The 21,685-nt window shown below is 39.8% G+C and overlaps 1 protein-coding gene across 5 annotated transcripts in view; it reads right to left on the bottom strand.

Annotated features, from left to right (window-relative positions):
* Positions 1-21,685, bottom strand: part of SYNCRIP (synaptotagmin binding cytoplasmic RNA interacting protein) — a 39,801-nt gene that overhangs the window by 8,854 nt on the left and 9,262 nt on the right. For all 5 annotated transcript variants that reach the window (XM_055134751.1, XM_004605643.3, XM_055134750.1 and 2 more), the window contains 4 exons: positions 9,471-9,606; positions 7,869-8,074; positions 4,873-5,022; positions 4,335-4,456 (listed from right to left, as the gene is read on the bottom strand). In XM_055134751.1, coding sequence (XP_054990726.1) covers positions 4,335-4,456; positions 4,873-5,022; positions 7,869-8,074; positions 9,471-9,606 — 614 coding nt within the window. The remainder of the gene's footprint in view (positions 1-4,334; positions 4,457-4,872; positions 5,023-7,868; positions 8,075-9,470; positions 9,607-21,685) is intronic.

Genomic DNA, 21,685 nt, shown 5'->3' on the forward strand with positions numbered 1-21,685 from the left:
GGTGCCTGCTTGAGCAAATCGATGAACAATGGGATGACAGTGCTACAGTGCTACAGATTAAAAAGTATGCCATCTTGGGGCTGGAGAGATAGCACAGCGGGTAGGGCGTTTGCCTTGCACGCGGCCGACCCGAGTTCAAATCCCAGCATCCCATATGGTCCCCTGAGCACGGCCAGGGGTAATTCCTGAGTGCAGAGCCAGGAGTAACCCCTGTGCATCGCCAGGTGTGACCCAAAAAGCAAAAAAAAAAAAAGGATGCCATCTTAATTTCATCCTACACACACACACACACGCGCGCCGCGCGAATATACTTTTGCTTTAGGACCACACCCAGGAATATTCAGGGTTTACTACTTCTGGCTCTGCATTCATAGATCACTCCCGGGAGAAATCAGAGAATCATATAGGGTACCAAGATCAGACCCAGGTCAGCCACATACTGTACTAACTCCACCACGCCCCGCCCCCCATGAAATAAATTTTAAGATTCTTTTCTTAATTTACTCTTGATTCTATTTTGCATACTGCTTTATAGTAAACTGAAAAGGACCCAGCTCTTGCTAAATCTTTAGCCCGTTCTGTTGGGCTGAACCACCTAATTATTTTATTTTATAAATAAACCCAGAAGTGCCCAGACCTTATTACTGTGGAAGAAACATAACGAGAGTTCCAAGGACTAAACCAGGATCAGCTGCGTGCAAGGCAAGCATCCTACATCTTTTTGCTTTCTGGGGAACACACACAACCCAGCTCAGTTCTGAGTGTGGTTACTCCTAGTGGTGCTTGAGGAATGTGGTGCCAGGTGTTTAACAAGGGGCTCACACATACAAAGTTTGTCCACAAGCCCTTGGAGATATTTTTGCAGTCTTTGATTTCTGTTTGACTTTAGACATTCTCAAAAGGTACTAAATCCCAACCAGGGGAATAGTTTTGTTTCCTATGGTCTGTACTATTATCTAATAGTGGGAAGAGTATATTGATGCTGCTAAAAAAATCTATAATGCAAAGGACAGTCCTTATAAATAAAACTGCACCAGTACAAAATGCTAATAGTGCAGAAACAGAGAAATATTAGCAATAGTACAGTACAGCAAGTATTGCACTGGCTTTGCACACAACCAACCTGAGTTCAATCCCCAGCAACACCTATGGTCCCCTGAGCTACACAAGGAGTGATCCCAAAGTGCATCGAAGAGTAAGCCCTGAGCATTGCCAAGTGTGGCCCAAGTAATGAAACAAAACAAATCCATGTACTGGAAATATATAGGGCCTAAGGAACTTGCTTCCCTTACACATGGTAAATCCCAGTTCAATTCCCACACTACAATATGTATATGGTCCCCTAAGCAACACCAATTAAAGTCCCCCAAATCCCCATAATACAAGAGAGATAGTACAGTGGTTAAGACAATTTGCATGCAGCCAGCCCTGGTTCAATTCCCTGACATCAAATCTAATTCCCCGAAGAATTGTTAGAAGTCTTCCCTGACGACTATAAGGAGTTGCTCCTGAGCCAACAACCAGGTATGGCCTAACCTCGTCCTAAATAGAGAGCAAAAAACTGTACACGTTTTTGTGCACTCTCTCCTTTTATAGAAGATTGGTAGCTAAAATAAAAAAGAAGAAACCCAGGCCAACTTTGCATACAATCAACTACGCACCACCAAGATTGACTCCTAAGCACCTACACGAGTGGCCTAAAAACCAAACACAAAGCAAATGAATACAAAGAAAAGATCCATGAAAGACGGCAGAAGTTAAAGTGCAAGTATCACAAGCAGTTATCCTTTTAACTTGTTCTCCTTTAACTACCGACTCCTACCATTTACTATGACCATTTCTATTAATCTCTCCCATCATTTATCTAATATAACCTCATGCTTGTAATGAGCTATTACATTAATATACCAGTCAGTTGTCTTCTGAAACGTCTAAGAAAAATGTTCAACTCTGGGGGCTGGAGTGATAATAGCACAGCGGGTAGGGCGGTTTGCCTTGCAGGCAGCCAACCCAGGTTTGATTCCCCGCATCCCATATGGTCTCCCCAGCACCGCCAGGAGTAATTCCTGAGCGCAGAGCCAGGAGTAACCCCTGTACATCACCGGGCATGACCCAAAAAGCAAATAAATAAATAAATAAATAAATAAATAAATAAATAAATAAATAAATAAATAAATAAATTGATTTAAAGAGAAATTCTGGGGCCGGAGCGATAGCACAGCGGGTAGGGCATTTGCCTTGCACGCGGCCAACCCGGGTTCAATCCCCGGCATCCCATATGGTCCTCCAAGCACCGCCAGGAGTAATTCCTGAGTGCAAAGCCAGGAGTAACCCCTGAGCATTGCTGGGTGTGACCCAAAAAGCAAAAAAAAATAAAAATAGAAATAAAAATAAAATTAAAAAAGAGAAATTCACCTCTGATACACCAGTTTGAGATAGAGACCTCACCCTTCAAATCCTAGTTATTCATGGTCATTTTCCTTTTATACCACTACCAAACCACATTTCTTTAATTAAGAGCAAGTGGATGACACATTAAGTCTGATCCCTCGGGGTTGGAGAGTAGAAATACAGTGGGAAGAGTGCTTGCCTTGCTTGTGCCAACCTGAGTTCCATCCCAGCATTCCGTATTGACCTCCTACAACACCACGAGTAATTCTGAGGGCACAAGCTAGGACTAACTCCTGAGTATTACTGGGTGTGGCCCAAAAAACAAAGATCTTTTGGACCAGTCAGATGATTCAAGAGTAAAATTGCATGTGTTAGCATGCACGAGGCCAGGATTAAATCTCAACACTGCATGTCTCCTGAGCACCACACTGAGCACCACTACATGTGGCCACCAAACCAAAAACTTTTTATAAATCATAAAGCAAACTCTTTCCCTTTAAAAACAAGAAACTCGGGGCTAGAGCAAGAGCACATCGGGTAGGGCATTTGCCTTACACGCAGCCGACCCGGGTTCGATTCCCAGCGTCCTATATGCTCCCCTGAGCACCACCAAGAGTAATTCCTGAGTGCAGAGCACCAGGAGTAAACCCCTGAGCATCGCTGGATATGACCCCCCCAAAAAACAAATAAAAACAAGAAACTGAAGGTTCAACTTGCCTCAATGAATAGCCAATTACAGAAACTAGAATGTGACTGATTATATTCCAAAAGCTTTCCCCTCTTCTTCTGTATCCTGCACTGGGCAGTGGATATGAAACTGACCAGATACACATTTAAAGTCATTGATTATTCTTACATCTGATAGCAATTACCACTCTTTCTTCTTAAAAGTAGTCAACAAAATAGTTAAAGCTCTTAATTTCATTGTTAATGTTAGTATTTATCCCTGTGTACCAGGTATCCTTTTTACAAATGTTCTTTAAAACTGTTCAATACAGGGGTTCAAATGAGAGTACTGCAGATAGGGTGCTTGCCTTGTAAGCAGCCAACCCAGGTTCAATCCCTAACACCCCAATATGGTTCCCCAAATGCCACCCAGAGTTATCCCTAATTAGGAAGAGCCAGGAGTCAGACCTAAGCACTGCTGGGTGTGGGCCCAAAAACAACAAAACTTTAAATATATTGTAATTAGGCCTCAAAATTATTCTCAAATTATGCTATGATTTCCTTATCTCATTATAACTACTCTTATCTTTTAAAACCTATTTATGGTATATAAAATGTTGAGGGGCTGAAGCGATAGTATAGCAGGGAGGGCATTTGCCTTACACACAGCCATCCCGGGTTCGATTCCCAGCATCCCATATCATCCCTTTTGCACCATTAGGAGTAATTCCTGAGTGCAGAGCCAGGAATAACCCCTGTGCATCACCTGATGTGAACCCCCCCCACAAAAAAAAGTAAAAAATAAAGAATATCCCAAATCAATATCTACCAAAAAAAGTGCTGAATGGCAATGAACAATGAATTAGTAAAAAACACTTGCTTTGTACAAAGCAAGTTATTCATACTTAGAAATTTAGTAATTTATGCCTTAAAAACCTTTACAAATTATAACTTCACAAGTAGGATCAATATCTGCTATTACTGAACTTTCTTATTTCTCTCTGCTTTTAATTCATTACCTTTGAAAGGTAGTACCAATTGCTTAGTTTTGAGCATTACTAATTATTCACTAGTTAACCAACCAAAATTCTTTTTTAAAAAATAAAATGGGAGGTGGGAATCACTCCTGTCTGTGGCTCAGGGATCACTACAGATAGTGCTCAGAGGTACCATATGAGGTGCTAGTGATCAAACCAGAGTGCTGTCATGCAAGGCAAGCATCTTAATAATCCTATACTATACTAACACTTTAGGCCCCAAATTTACACTTTACTTACATTTGATTCTTTGCTGCTTGCCTCTGAGCTTTTCTTTCTTTCCTTTTCTGATCTGGTGGTTTAGCAAAAACAATTTCAATATTTTCTCCCTCCAAATCTTTGCCATTCATTTCTTCCATAGCCTTTAAAGTTAAAAAATAAATAAGTTAAAATTGGAAGGATGAGAACAAAAATAGGAAATGGTCAGATTTTACAGATCCTGGGACCAGAGTGATAATACACCACAGAGGGTGTTTGTGCTGCACCTGGGCAACAAACCCGGTTTCACATTCCAACATCCCATATAACATCCGGAGCAAAGTCAAGTGTAGCCCCTAAGCCTGTCCAGGTATTGCCCAAAAACAAAAAAGAAATTTCAGAGAGCCTTTCTTTAATAATCACTGTTTTGCTTAGCCTAGCTAGGCATAAAATTTGCTAAGATCGAGGATTAGCTTAAGTATACTATATTACCTTTGAGTTCCTTCAATTTTTAGGTGATTCTAGGAAAATTAACACACATTTATCTACATTTTTGCCCATTATTTCCCAGCCTATTTACCTTGACAGCACCATCTCGCTCATCAAAATGAATGAAAGCATAATCTTTTAGTTTCTTTACTCGCTCCAGTTTTCCAAACTGACTAAAAGCCTTTTCTAAAATCTCCTCTGTTACAGTATTGGCAAGGTTTCGTACAAACAGCACTTTTACCTAAAATTTAAAGAGAACAACACACACAAACTCCATTATTCCCAATGCATGCTATGGCTAAGATATCACTTCTTCACCCTACTACAAAATTAACTTTAGTCACATCCTAATTAGATGAGTATCAGAAATATAAAGACTAAATTTTCAGCTCATTTGGGTAAATACCATGGAGCATGACTGATAAGGCTAACAAGCAAAAACCTGAACAGATATTTAATCAGAAATACATATGACAATTAAGCATAACAAGGCTACAGAATAGCAAACTAAAACAAAGATACCACTACATGCCTGTAAGAATGGCCAAAATCAAACAAACCACCAAAAAGGTGTGACTATTTTGAGCAACAGTAATAATGCTGACAGAAATGCAAATTAGTAGTCAGTTTGGAAGACATCTCACAAACTAGACACACTTAATCAACGATCTAGTTGTAACATTCTTTGTGGTATTTACCCAAATCAGTTGGAAACATGTCTACACAAAAACCTACATATGGATGTTGATAGCAGTTTTATTCATAATTGCCAAAATTTGGAAGCAACCAAGATGTCCTTCAGGAGGGTGAATGGATAAATTAACTGTGGTACATCCAGACGATGGAATATTATTCAGTGCTAAAAATATGAACTCTCAAGCCATGAAAAGCCATGGAGGAACCTTAAATGCATATAACTAAGAAAAAGGATGATAATCTTAAAAAGCTACATACTGTATGATTCCAATATATGACATTTGAGAATAGGCAAAACTATGGAGAAAGTAAAAAGATTAATAGTTACCAACAGTTAGAAAGGAGGGAGGGATAAACAGGTGGATCATGGTGGATTCTTAGAGCAGTTAAGCTGTTTTGTCAACTTTGCTGGTGGATACAGATCATACCTGTCAAACTCAGCTATACAACACCAAGGACAAATTATACTGTAAACTATGGGCTTTAATTTAGCTATTAATACAGGCTCACTAATTACAACGAATGTTAAATGTATGCACATAAATTAAATGATGAAGGGGGATATTTGTGTGAGCAATGGTATATGATAACTTATTTTCTGCTATCTTTAAAATACATGATTTGTGGGCTTTTTAATTAGGAATTATGGAGCCAGAGTAATAGTAGCAAGTAGGGTAATTGCCTTGCACAAGGCCAACCCAAGTCCAATAACCCCCAGCACTCCAAATGGTCCCCTGAGCCCGCCAGCAGAGCCAATAGTAAACCCTGAGTATAGCTGACATGGACGAAAACCAACAAATAAATTAATTATTTCTCAATCAAAATCAGAGTAAATCCTAACAATATAAATTAAATGATTCCCAACATAATTGCTAAACATCTAATACAATAGTACTCATTCACACATTATTATTAAAACATAAATACATTAACGCAGGTAGTCACTGAGTGTGGCCTAAACCCCTTGCCCACCGCCCCAAAACTATTTAGGATCTCGTTCTGAAATATTTCCCCCTTGGTTTTTCTGCTGTTCACACTCTGGCAGGGGCTCAGGACTTACTCCTGGCTCTGTGCTCACATCATTCCTGGAAGTACTCAGGGAGACCATTTGTGGTGCCTATAAGGTTAAATGTAAGGCAAAGCACCTTAAACCCTGTAATTTCCTCTGACCTCTGCTTCTGAGCTCTTAAAAAGGAGTATGTCAAAATATACCAAAAACAGTAACAAGTCTCACAATGGAGACCTTACTGGTACCACAAGGGGATGACAATGATAGTGATACAGTGATGTATCAAAATATAAATCCTTTTAATCCTAAAAAGCCCACAAAATACTACAAAATCTGACCTTTTGACTAATACAGTTTACCACTTCTCCCCTGAAATACTTGAAATAACATCCAAATTTCTTAAAAGTGCTATACCAATGAGTGTTTAAATAGGCCAGAAGAAAAATACTTTAATCACTGTCATCAAGACCGCTTATCCATAGGTTGGAGAGAAAGTACATAGGAGATAAGGCATCTGCCCTGCATACAGCTCACCCCAATTCAATTATACTACATATGAGCACCGAAATGCTGTCAAAAGTGACATCTGAGCATAGATCGAGGAGTGGTAGAGCCAGGAGTAAACCAAGTGTGGCCCAACCCTCCTCCCCCAAACCACAAAGACAAACAAAACGTATCTTTTAGTATTATTAACAGATTTGCATTCCAGTCCTCTCTTGGTTTTAATTCATCTCTTATTTGCTAGCCTATAGCCATTAAGGAGCCTTAAAAAGACAAAATAACTGCTAACTGTCCTAGTAAGTAAAGTGTTGACTCAAGAGATGTTTGTTCTCAAAGGATGTCTCAACCAACTGCAGAAACAGAATGCCTAATAATAGCTAAACCCTGTAACTGCAGCAGCTCTGCTAAAGCCAGTACAGTTCGCTATTTTTAGGAGTAGGACTTTTAAACACAAAAATCATGCAAGCTAACAGCACCATTAACAAAATATCAAAGCAAATTGCTCTTAGAATCCACTCAAAAAGAGGAGTGGGCCGGAGATGTGGCTCAAGAGTGCTTCTCTGAAGTGTGTAGCCCTGAGTTCAATCCCCAGCACCACCAAAAAAGTACACACACGCGTGCACCCTTCATCATGACATGCAGGCTAATTAAAGTTTATGATGAGCATGAAATCTGTATAATTACAGGTGAGTGTCCATGAATACATTTCTAAGGCAGTTTCTGTACATTTGTTATGTGCCCTTAATATAGCTTAAAGGCTTATAAATAATTTCAAAATTTGTAAGAGCACATATTTCATCTAAGTTCTTTCTCTCACTAAAGCCTTTCTTTTAGCATTCTCCCACCAATCCCTCAAAAAAACTTAACTTGACTAGCATTACCTTTGCCATAACCTCAGGATCAGGATCTTCTATAGGATCAGCCCATTCAACAGTTCCAACATTTCCCCAGACCTTGACTTTACCACTCATTAATCTACGCCTTGCCTGGGCAGCTGTTTTGTGATCTTCATATTCAAGGAAACAAAAACCTCTGTTTTTTTTCTTGTCATCAGGTTGGTGGTATAAAATGACGTCTGTAAGACCCTCTAAAAGTAAGCAACCATTCAAGAAAAATTAGATAAAATAACAAGTAAAAACAACTACATAAAGTGACGCTTCTAAAATACTTACATGAGTATCAAAATGGAAAAAACTTCTTTTGGGGGATGTTCACAAAAAAGCTGGTTCACATAATTTACCTAACTCACACTTTCCAGTATTCTTAGTATAGACACACCCCACAAGGGGATGTTACTCAGTGCTCGTTTCTGGCACCAGGAATCAAACCCAGGTCCCTCACACATGCACACCATGCTTTCCATGCACTCTACTGCTGAGCTACAACCCCCACCTTTCAAAACATGAAAGGTTATACTGAGACCTATTCTTAGACCTATTCTCCTTTCATTTTAAAAATGACAAATGGGCATAAAAATTCCTAACTGTTCAAGGGAAATTGTAGTATAAGTCAGACACAGTTAAGGCTTTTTTCATATGAAGCAAGGTAAATGCTAACTTTTTTAAATGCATCTTTTCTGGACTATTCTCCTTCCATTTAAAAAAAGAAAAATGGGCATAAAAACTCCTAACTGTTCAAGGGAAACGGTAGTGTAAGTTAGACATGGTTAGACATTTTTTATACGAAACAAGTAAATATTCTGGACTCATCAATAGCTTTATTTCAAACACAATGTATTAGTGGTAAGTAAAACTTTGAAATGATCCTAAGGCTTATATAGTTTAACATTCAAGGCAGAAAAAAATTTTTTTAAATAAAAGCAACCTGTCACTCTGGAAACAAAAATGGTTTATAGTTCAAAGAAAATGCACCCCATTAATAATGTATAATCTCTGCTTGCAGCATGATGATTACTCTAGTTTGGAAAAATCAAATCATTATACATCAATCCTATTGAGATTTGTCAAACAGCACCTAAAAACACAAAGCAGTACAATCTTCTAAAACAGAAAATGCTCATTATTTATTCTGCAGACTGATTTCAAATCCTAGTCTTATTCTTCACTGCCTAAGATTACCAAGTTATTTCCCAAAACTATTCTTATTTCCCTTATTTGAAAATAGTTACCTGAGATATGAGACTAATAAGAAAATAACTGAGCAAATAAATCTAGTATTCATAAACTATGCTCGAGGGCTAGAAATTGCACGAGGCTTCAGGCACAACTTGAATGTGACAGACTGATTCGATCCCATTCTACAGATTATACTTCATGGATCAACTAAACACACTGCTGGATATGTGTGGTCCCCACCACTGGAACACATCTTTTGGGGCCCACTGACTGACAATCACCAGAAGGGGCCTTTAGGCCTCTTGAAAACTGTTTGGAGGCCCTTAATAAACATGGTTGCCAAATTGAGGTAAAGCAATTACTTTCCCTGTTAAAAGTAGGATGTCCTTCCAAATTAATTTGACTTACCTGTTACTTTGCTAAATTCTTCAAGAATCTGTTCCTTGGTTTTACTCTTAGGAATAGAGCCCACAAAAAGCCTATTGTTGGCAACCGAGATGCAGACACCAATGTGTTTTCCAGAACGAATTTCATGATTATTATACTGAAAGGAGAAAGAGTGTATCACTTTAAAAACATTTATAACATCCTATAAGTGTTTATTATAGAAAATCAAATCTGATACAAAATAAAACCAATAAAATCCAACGCTAAGCTTATCAATTATTTTATCCTTTGAAGTGTTTTTATGCTTTAAAGCTAAAGCTTTATATAATCTGAAACATTAAGTGCAATGACAATACACACTAATTTATTAAGTTAATGCAAAACGGTGTCAAATCATTGAAGTTTAGGAAGGATTTGGAAACAGGTTTCCCAGCTGCTTAAACTAAAAAAAAAAAAAAAATCCACCTGCTAATACAAAATACAAAATGATTTTAGGTGCCTTGCACATGGTCGACTCCAGTTCAATCATCCCAGCATCTTATATGGTCTCCCAGCCAGGGGGGGACTGACTGCCAGGGGTGATCCTTTGGGAGAGCCGCAAGAAAGCACTGAACACAACAACGTGTAGCCCCAAAACCAAAAATTAAATTTTTCCATTTATTCCACCAATACCTTAATGTCTATCTTTAACTCATTCTGCTAAGCAAATTTCCTGAAGCAAGGGAAACTGATAAAAGTATCATTAAGTTTACTGCCTTTTTGGTTACCCAGCACCTAAAATGGTTCTTCCATCACTCCTTCCCTTTTCTAAAAAGTGCTAATAGAACTGGAGAAGTAATTCAGAACCCTTGTGCACGCTTCGCATGGAAGAGGTCAGGGTTCATACCAGTTCTCCATTCACTTCCAGAAGTGACTTCAAAACTCTTGAGCTCCAGAATGTGTGGCCTCAAAATAAAAAGTCACAGTAAGGAATATTCAACTTCAAGACTGGGGGTGCAGCATAGTGGTAAAGCATTTGCTTTGCACTCCCCCAAAAAGAGAAGATAGAGAGGGAGAAGAGGAGAAAATGAAAAGAGAGCACATGAATCCAGAACTGCCATAAGCAGAAAACTTCGTTATTCTGAACCTGACTTTTACTCCATTTTCAACAAACCCACAGCTAAGCTGGAAAAAGACTATGGGAACAACCGTAAAGGTACAGTAAAATTGGACCAGTAAGATAGCTCCACTGGTTGAAGTGAATGCTTTCCATTGGGAAACCTGAGTTCAATCACCCACAATACATGGTCCCAAAAGACAAGCCATCCAGCAAACAAATATTACAGTAAATTTAATCTTAAAATAAGCAAGTCTCATAAAAATGAAATAGCGTAGAATCAAACTCAGTATGCCAAAATGACAAATATTACTTGTTTAAGTTCAAAAACTACAAATTTTTACCTGGAACAAGTAAATTATATAATATACTTAAAAGCATCATAAATTAAAAAGGAGGGGAGGGCAGAGAAATAATACAATGAGTAAGGCACCTGTCATGCCCACCCAGGTTAAATCCCTGGCATCCCATATGGTTTCCCAAGTCCACCACGAGTAATCCAAGCATCACTGTGTGTAGCCTTTTATTTTCAGTGCCAGGGACAGAACTCAGGTCTCTAATATACTAGAGGCAAATTCTGTACAACTGAACTACATCTCCAGCCCAATTTTTTGACTACTGAAAAAAATTCCCTGAATGGAAGGATACACAAGCAGAAATCTAAGCTATTTTCAAGATGACAAAAAAATTAGTGTATTTTTCCCTTTTTTGAAATTGTGTTTTTTAAATGTTCTAATGGTAGAGGTATTTACTCTAAGAAAATATAGAACTGGAGAAATAGTACAATGGGTAAGTTGTTTGCTTTGCATGTAGTCTTTGGCACACTGTATGATCAGGACTGCTAAGGATGATGACTTAGTGCGAAACCAGGAGTTTTAGCCCAGAGAGAAGGGAGGGAGAAGTCAAGAATAAGTCCTGAGCACAGTCAAGTGTGGCACAAATACCCTCTTCAACCCACCCCAAAGAAAATATAGCTAGTGCTAGCAGATAGCTCAAAAGACTGGAGCACATTTGCACACAGCTCTAGGGTTCTATCCTGGGTCCTCTCCCAGTACCTCTAGAAGTGACCTCCCCATGATCCTACCAGGATTAGCCCCTGGACTATTTCATTATCTAGAGATGGAAAGTTTCTTCCTTCCCAAACCTTCTAATCACTGGCCCTGCTACAGTAAATCAAAGCAGGAAGGGTAGATGGGATGCCAGAAATTGAACACAGGTGTGCCACGTGCAAGGCAAAAGCCCCACCCACTGTACTATCGATGCAGCCCCTCATCCACAATTCTTAATATTAAAAAAGATTAAAAAAAAATAGCTAATCCGTAGAGTATACTGATTTGCCAATGAAATTAAGTCATTACAGCAGCAAAGGAGATCTTCTGGCTTTATTATCCAAACAAAGCAAAAGATGAGATACTGTTTGTTCAAAAAGACATTTCTAGAAACAATGTCTTATCTTGGTATAAGTATATGATCCCCACACATAAGCATGACTTTTACATGTATATTTGAATTGTTTAACTTTTCTAATATTTTTTTCTTACTCTAATATATTTCTAATACTACTGAACCTTAAATTCAAGATTAAGTTTTGCAATCCAGCTGTTTAAGTATCTTGACAGGGAGGCATTATAAAAATTGTGCTGAGGAGCTAGAGACAGCACAGAGAGCAGGGTGTCTGCCTGCCTTGCACATGGCAAACCAGTTCAATCCCCCCAGCATCCTAGGAAAGTACCCTGGGCACCACCAGGAGTAAGCCCTGAATACTTATTTTGCTTACTTTTGGATGCTCAGGGTGCACTAATGGTGAGACCATATTGGGTGCTAAGGATTGAACCAAGTTAGCCATGTGTAAGGGAAGTAAGTGCCCTATCCACTGTACTATAATCTGAAATTGAATCCAGAGTGGTTGTTCAGTTCTAACTCTTAACAATAATCAAGTCACACTAACTCTCAAATGTCCCCTTTATTTCCCTTCACTCGATTTCATCTTGCTAGTGGTGTGAACTAGAGGTAATTAAAATCTTTTCAGATCCTGGTCTTATCACTTCAGGTACTGCATACAAATTCACCAAAACACTACTGTCCAACAATTATACACTCAAAGACTGTCCAATAATTATACACTCATCGAAGTGATAGATAAAAACTGAACAGAATATAACACATCACTATTATTTCATACTTCAAAATCTTTAACCTCTTTATTGCTGTCACCCTTTGGAGGCCTTTATTCTCTTCACACATCTTTCTTTACTCCATTTATATTATGCTATCCACTCTAAGGATCAAAATTCCAGAAGCAGACAGGCAGGAAGATTCTTTGTTCAGTGGTAAAGTACATGTTTTGCATGCCTAAGAGTTGGGTTTGATCCCCAGGTCAAAACAAAACACCTTTAATGGCCCCATGCAACTTAGCCTAGCAATCAGTGACTACATTCTGCTATTGATTTTCCACAATTAAGGTTTTTATCTACTACTTTTCCAGAACACCACTTCAATTAAATTATGTTTCCTTCTGCTCTAATTATGAGTTTTCTCTAATAACCCCAATCCAAGATAATCTGTTCAGGGCTGGAGTGATAGTATAGCAAGTAAGGCCCTGGCCTTGTACACAACTGACCAGGATTTGATCCCCAGCACCACATACAGTCCCCTGAGCACACTAGGAGTGATCGCATGACACAGAGCCAGGAGGAAGCCCTAGGTACTGCTGTGTGTGGACCAAAAGCAAACAACAAAAAAGCAATCTATTCCTTCATCCCACAATCACCCTCTGAGTTATTTACATCATTTACAGCAGCTAACCTCTCATGTCCTACAAACTCTAATGTCAAGAACTGGATCAAATTATCTTGTATGCCCAGATTAAGTTTTCTTGTTAAACACACAAAATAAATATTTGCTAAATTGCTGCTACAGTATTTTATGGACCATTTGACCACTGTATTCATCAAAATGATGTGGCTAAAATGATTTTATACGTAGCTTTGGTGTATAAAATAACCAATATTAAAATCATAATTATTAATGTTCAAGTAATGCAAAAATCCTAGCAAACAAGGATGACTTGTTTTCAACACCAGCAGCCCTGGGACTACAATTCTAAATAGCACAAAACACAAATACTACACTCGATTGTCTTTCCTCTTAGTCTTTCTGACAAAACCAAATACTATATATACTTCCAAGTACCTCACAAGCAAGAGAGCTATCACCCAAAATTAATCTATTTAATCCTTTTGACTGAAGATAGTTAACGGAACTCCCCATGTAAACTAGAAATCCTATAAACACCAAAACAGTCCATAAATTGTCATACATAACGGATTTGATGGCATGATAAGTCAAGTCTGGTTAATTTATACAGTAACCATTATGAAGTGAGTATTGTTTTTAACACTGAGGATACAGGAAAGGAAAAGATTATATTCTCATAGCAGAAATAAGCAATTTACCAAATCAAGAAATCATTTAAAGGAACAGACATATCTCAAAGAGCTAAGAACTTAAATGCAGGAGACTCAGGGAGGTCCAGTTTCAGTACCAGGAAGGAATTCCCCAGGAAACTGCCAGGTATGGCCCCAAAATAAAATCACATATGAGTGGCCAGAAGGAAGAGCTCATGGGGCTGAGCTACTGCTCAGCAAGCAAGAAGACTGGGTTCAACTCCTGGTATCAAAATAAACCCCATGCGGGGCTGGAACGATAGCACAGCGGGTGGGGCGTTTGCCTAGCAGGAGGCCGACCCCGACCCGGGTTCAAATCCCAGCATCCCATATGGTCCCCTGAGGACGGCCAGGGGTAATTCCTGAGTGCAGAGCCAGGAGTAACCCCTGTGCATCGCCAGGTGTGACCCAAAAAGCAAAAAAATAAATAAATAAATAAACCCCATGCACTGCCAGGAATAACTCCTGAGAGCAGAGATGGGAGTAGCCTGTCTACCACTAGACAGTAGTGTAGCCCAAAAGCCAAATAGATGTTTTTGGGTGTAAAAAAAAAACTAAATTGAGTTATTTCAAGCGCATTTAAGCAATGTATTTTATTATGTTCACAATCAAGATAATATATTATCAAGTGTCATGTCCAAGATACTATTGTGGGGGCTACAGCAATAGCACAGCAAGTAGGGGGCTTGCCTTGCAAGCGGCTGACCCGGGTTCAAATCCCAGCATCCCATATGGTCCCCTGAGCACTGCCAGGAGTAATTCCTGAGAGCAAAGTCTGGAGCAACCCCTGTGCATCGCCGAGTGTGACCCAAAAAGGAAAATGTACGTATACATATATATCGTGGGGGAAATGGTATGAGTAAATTTCTCAGTCAGAAAAGAAGGGGGCCGGAGCGATAGTACAGTGGGTAGGGTGTTTGTCTTGCACGCAGCCGACCCGGGTATGATCCCCAGCATCCCATATGGTCCCCCAACACTGCCAGGAGTATTTCCTGAGTGCAAAGTCAGGAGTAATCCCTGAGCATCGCTGGGTGTGACCCCAAAAGAAAAATAAATAGTTAAAAAAAAAATGAAGGAAAGAAGGGCTGTGCCCAAGAGATAGTATAGTGGGTAAATACACTTGGTTTGCTTGTGGTCAACGTGGATTTAATCCTTAGCACTATATATGGTCCCACAGACACTTCCACAGCAATCCTGGAATACAGAGCTAGCCCTGAGCATAGCCAAGTTTGACCTCCCAAAATAAAGTGAAGAAGCAAAGTAACAGAAGAAGCAAAAGAGGTCATAGTTTAGTATATGCAAAGAACTGACAAAAGGGTGATGGAGAAGTAAGCAGTTTTTTATATATGGATAGGGCTTTGTTTAGAAGTCTTTTTCAGCACGGGAATTCTGAGATCTCAACTATGCTGCGGAGTGTTTACAACTGTGTTTACAACAAAAAAGTAGTGAGACTAGTTAAAAGATTCTTCTAAAGATAACTTAGAACCTTGCACCGGGCCCATTTCACCAGGGCACCTCAGGTAGGTGAAGGCATTGTCCCTCCACCTGCCCCATAAGAATCCCAGAGGCCGCAAACCTCCAGAACCCAATGAAAAACCCAAGTACGAAGGAGCGGGACCAGCGATCCTTCCCTTCAGGATTCTGGCTGTTACAACCAGGAACTGCCTCAGATGCCATTTACAAATGAATCTCAGAGCAGCTAGCTGCAGAGATGTCTCTGGACCCCATTTATTCAAAATTTTAAAATTCTAGGAGCAAGGGCCATGACATCTCATAACATCAATACAAACAATACAAAATATATTATCTAGCATCTGCCCGTGGGGAAGGCTTAAGTGGTGGTGGTAAAATTCGAAATAATGGTTATGGGAAGGTGTAATAGTGGTAGGACTAGTGCTGAAATATTGAATAATGTAATCAATTATTGTGAATAACTATGAAAAATAAAATAAGATACCTTAGAACAGGCAGCAGCAATAAAAATGGCAAAAATGTGGATAGATGCAAAAACAAACAGTATTTTAAAAAAAGATAAAGGATTTAGTGTTCAAGCTACTTTTAACACTATCTAAAAACCACCACCTAATTTGGGGCTGGAGCGAGAGCACAGCGGGTAGGGCATTTGCCTTGCACGCAGCCGACCCGGGTTCGATTCCCAGCATCCCATATGGTCCCCTAAGCTCCGCCAGGAGTAGTTCCTGAGTGATCGCCAGGTGTAACCCAAAAAGCAAAACAAAAAAATAAAAATAAATAAAAACCACCACCTAACTTAAACGACTTAAGTTCGGGGCTGGAGCAATAGCACAGAAGTAGGGCATTTGTCTTGCACGCGGCTGACCAAGGTTTGATTCCCAGCATCCCATATGGTCCCCTGAGCACCACTAGGAGTTAATTCCTGAGTGCATGAGCCAAGAATAAACCCTGTGCATCGCCGGGTGTGACCCAAAAAGCAAAAATAAATAAATAAATGATTCAAGTTACCTAGTAATGTAAGTAGCATGTGCTCACATAAATTACATCTAGTTAACAACAGTCAATCAAGCTAAACAAAATTGGGCTAAAGCTATATGGCCTCAGGCAAGTCTATTTATGTAATAGTATAGAATGAAGATAATTCCACTTAACTTCAAGTTGAGGAGTATTTTAAAGGTGCTAACAAAGCTCTTATGCCCTAAAAACAAAGTAGGTGGTGGTTTAACAAGTTTAATCTTGCTTCCCTAGCTAGATTGTCACCATTAAGGGATTAATTTCCCCAAATACAAGAGTTAAATGAAACTGGGTCATGTAAGAAGCTTGAAAAGGCCAGAGAGCAAGCACAGCAGATAAGGATGCTTGCCATGCATGTGGTCAATTAGGGTTTGACCTCAGTACCCAGGAGTGATCCATGAGCACAGAGCCAAGAGTGGGTGTGGCTCAAAAACCAAAAATTGAAGAAAGTTTGTGTTGTTTCTATAATTTCATGCCTCTTACAGCTATTAATATTAGTTAACCCCAACTTTTACGTAAAGTTCAGATTAAAATTTAAAACTTATATTAAGCTAAAGAGGAAAATCTTTGTTCAATTGTATCAAAGTACAGGTTCAAATATGTGTGGTTTATCTGTAGTCAAGACAAATGTTAATACTGTTCAAGCACAGGAAAGCAAAGTTTTACTTCCTTTTGTCTTTAAAATAATGCATGGTGGGGCTGGAGCAATAGTACGGTGGGTAGGGCGTTTGCCTTGCACAAGGCCAACTGGGTTCAATTCCCAGCATCCCATAAGGTCCCGCGAGCACAGCCAGGAGTAATTCCTGAGTGCATGAACCAGGAGGAACCCCTGTGGTTCACCGGGTGTGACCCAAAAAGCAAAAAAATTAATTAAATAAAATAATGCATGGGCTGGAGATAACTGCACAGCAGGTAGGGCATTTGCCGTGCATGCAGCCGACCTATGGGTTTGATTACTGGCATCCTATACATACAACCAAACATCGCCAGGAGTTAATTCCTGGACAAAGAGCCAGGAGTAACCCCAGAGCATTCCAAGTGTAGCCCAAAACCTAAAATAATAATAATGCAAAAGTTCTTTCAAATTTGAACTAGATCAAGCACTCAGTTTTCTTATTTAACTGTGGCAGAGTGCTAGCACAACAGTTAAGGCACTTGCGTTGTATGCAGCTGATCCCAGTTCTATCCCCAGCACCAGATGTAGTCCCAGAGTCAATCAGAAGTGATCCCTGAACAGCCAGAAATAAGCACTGAGCACAGCAGGTGTGTTCCCAAAACAAATATTCACCTCTGATAGCAATTAATTCAAGTAGGCTCACATATGATTCAATGAGAAAAAGTTTTCCAAGCAAGTCACTTGAGTACTTTTTTAAGAAAGTGAGCCAAGGGCTAGAGCAATAGCACAGCTGGTAGGGCCTTTGCCTTGCACTCAGCCGACCTGGGTTCAATTCCCAGCACCCTGAGCATTGCCAGGAGTAATTCCTGAGTGCATGAGTCAGGAGTAACCCTTGTGAATCACCGGTGTGACCCAAAAGAAAAAAAAAAAAGTTGAGTCAGACAAATAGTACAGGAGGACATGTCCTTTCCTTATATGTGGCTGAGGAAGGTCAATCTCCTAACCAGGTTTGATCTTTGATTCCCAAAATGGCCCCCTGACCCCCTCAGGAATAGTCCCTAACACAGAGCCAGTAGTACTGAGCAACACCAGGTGTGGCCCAAAAGGAAAGGACAAAGGGAAAAGGAAAAAGGAAAAAGAAAAGTTCCTTTACAAGAGTACTCACAAAAAGGAAAAAGAAAAGTTTCTTTACAAGAGTACTCACTTTCACAAATACAAGTAGCAAATAGCACCCAAGTCTACTTGAATCATTTCTTTAAAATGTTTCATTCATTCCTCATCCTACTAGTATACAGCCAGGAAGATGGCTCAAAGGTATTGCTTTATATGTGGAAACCCCAGATTTTGTTGGGGGAGGGCAGCCACACCCAGGGCTTACTCCTGGCTCTATACTCAAGGCTCATTCCTGGTGGTGCTCAGGAAACCATACTGGGAATCAAAGATCAAACCTGATTAGGCCATGTGCAAAGCTAGTATCCTACCACTGTACTACCTGTATCTCTGGCCCCAGACTTACATGGTCCCCAAACATTTGGGGGATGCCCTTGATGCCCAGTCAACTGTCACAGTAAGACAACTCTCGAGGTAATAGTATATAAGGCAAGGTGCTTGCATTGCATGCAAGCCAGCTCCAGTTTAATCCCTGGCACTACTTGTGCATGAGAGGAAATAGCCCTCAGAAAAGATACTCAGGAGTGGAGACCTGAGCACCACCTAGCATGACCGAAAGCATGTCTCATCCTCAGAAGAGAAATCGGCAATTCTATTGTCACCATTATCCAATTCACAGTAAAACAACCTTTTTTAAAAAATAAAGAGGAGCCATCCTTTAAAAAATAACTTTAAAAATTGAAAAAATACAGTGAGTAGGCACTTGCCTTACAGCCAACCTGGGTTTGACCTCCAGCATTCTTTAAGGTCCCTGGGCCCCGCTAGGAGTGATTCCAGAGTGCAGAGCCATGAGAAATTCCTGAGCATTACTGGGTAGGGCCCAAATACCAAAAAGTATAAATAAGAAAACAAAGAGGACCAAAGAAATAGTACAGGAATTAAGACATATTCCTTGCACACTGCTGACCCCAGTATAATCCTTGGAACACATATGGTCCCCAGAGTACTGCCAGGAATCAGACCTGACCACATCTGAGTACAACCACACACCTTCCACCCACCGAAAGTGTATAGGCCTGAGATACAGCTCAGTTGCCTTTTTGTCTGTGAGGTCCTGGGTTCGACCCCCAACACAAAAAGAAATAAAAAGCATGCCCAATTCATCCCAATATATAATGCACCACTTCCACAAAGATTATCTCTTTAAAAAGCAATGAGGGGGCCGGAGCGATAGCACAGCGGGTAGGGCGTTTGCCTTGCACGCGGCCGACCCGGGTTCGATCCCCGGCATCCCATATGGTTCCCCAAGCACCGCCAGGAGTAATTCCTGAGTGCAAAGCCAGGAGTAACCCCTGAGCATCGCTGGATGTGACCCAAAAAGCAAAAAAAAAAAAAAAAAAAAAGCAATGAGATGTAAGTCCTCTTAATTCTTCAAGAGGGAAGACTGCATGAAGAACTTAAAATATTAATAAAATAAAAAAAAGAAATAAAATGTCATAAGAACCTAAAAAAAAAAAAAACTTAAAATATATTTAACCCCACCCACCAAAATACTTAAAGTTTATGATTAGAGTTCCAAACCTACAAAAAGTTTAGCTATCTACACAAGATCCTGCATTGCATGTAATTACAAAAAAAAAAAAAGATTTTTAAAATATTGTTAAGACTATATATGCTAAGAGCCAGTAACAGTACAGGTGCTAAAACACCTGTATCCTTTAATTTGTATCCCGCTGACCCCAATTCAATCCCTGGCACCATACAAGGTCCATAAGTAAGCACCACCAGGGGACACTCTTAAGCAAAAAAACAAATGAAATAAGACTACAGTGTAAGGCTACTGCAACACAGTTTTGAGTTATAGCATGTATCTATAAGCCAAGGAAAGGCCCACATTAAAATAATTCTTGTGTATAAAGTGGCATTCAAATCAGATTACAACTGGGTTATAAACCATCTTTCATCTTACCTTAAGGCTACCAAAAATAGCACCGAGAATTTAATTGAGAACCTACCACAATTAGCATATTTGGGGGCTTTTTGTTTGGTTTGGTTTGGTTTGGTTTGGTAATATCAGGGCTAGAACCCAGGGACCTCACACATACAAGGCATGAGCCGTTATCACTGACGCAAATACCTGATAGTCTTTTTACTTTAGCAGCAAAAACTAAGCATCAGAGCTGAAGAGGTAATACAGGGAGTTAGGGCTTGCCTTGAATTCTGTCAACCATGGTTAAATCTGTAGCATATATGAGTGTGAGCATAGCTTGGAGAGGAGGCACCTAAACCCTAGGCCAGGAACCACCACCACCACTTTCCCCATTACCCCCCTCTACCCATGCCCACCCACACAAACACACACACAAGAATTAAATAGCCTGCAATTCCTTTTTAAAAGAATACAATGGACTTGAAGGGGCTGGAGCGATAGCTCAGGGGGTAGGGCGTTTGCCTTGCACACAGCCGACCCGGGTTTGATTCCCAGCATCATCCCATATGGTCCCCTGAGCACCGCCAAGAATTGAGTGCAAAGCCAGGTGTAACCCAAAAGGCAAAAAAAAAAGAAAAAAAAAAAAAAAACAATGGACTTGAGAAATAGCTCAAAGGACTGGAGCACATGCTTTGCAATGTAATGGCCCAGGTTCAATCCCCAGCACCACATTGTTCCAGGAGCAATTCCCAATCTACAAGCCAGGAGTAGCACCTGATCATGTAGAGTTATTGCCCAAAACACAAAGGGGAAAAAGTTAATACACTAGTTATTACTTAGCTAAAATTAAAACTATTTAAAACTTATAAGTTTGACATTACTAAACTTTGTACTAGCAATTTATAGTAAAATGCTTCAAATATTTTTCTCATTTATTCCACTTTCAACATTAAAATTTACTGTCAATTTCTTTTTCCTTTTTTTTTTTGCTTTTTGGGTCACACCCAGCAATGCTCAGGGGTTACTCCTGACTCTGAACTCAGGAATTACTCCTCACGGTGCTCGAGGGACCATGTGGGATGCTGGGAATCGAACCTGAGTCGGCCACGTGCAAGGCAAACGCCCTACCCACTGTGCTATCACTCCAGCCCCTAATGACAATTTCTTGACTAAACTCAATAAAGTATCTTCCAAAAACTCTAAGAGGTCTTTAATTATAACAGAACTAGAAACCAGAGATAGTAGATCAAACCAAGTTATGCTTTGCTTGCAAGAGACTGTGGTTTAATTCACAACACTGCATGCAATCTCCCCCAGCAGAATTGTGAATAACCTGACATCAGGTGTAATAAAACAAAATTTTAAAAATCTTTTAGAATTATACCTAAGTTACTGAAATTTAATTTTGACAGCTCTAGGGGGCTAGAGTGATAGTACAGATAGGCAAGGGAACGTGCCTTGCACACAGCCAACTCAGGTTCAATCCCTGGCACCCCTTGGATCCCCAGAACCCCAGAAATCAAGGGGGATTCCTTAGCAAAGAATAAGCTC

This window comes from Sorex araneus, chromosome 4 (genome assembly GCF_027595985.1).
Source record: "Sorex araneus isolate mSorAra2 chromosome 4, mSorAra2.pri, whole genome shotgun sequence".
In the NCBI taxonomy this organism is placed as follows: domain Eukaryota; kingdom Metazoa; phylum Chordata; class Mammalia; order Eulipotyphla; family Soricidae; genus Sorex; species Sorex araneus.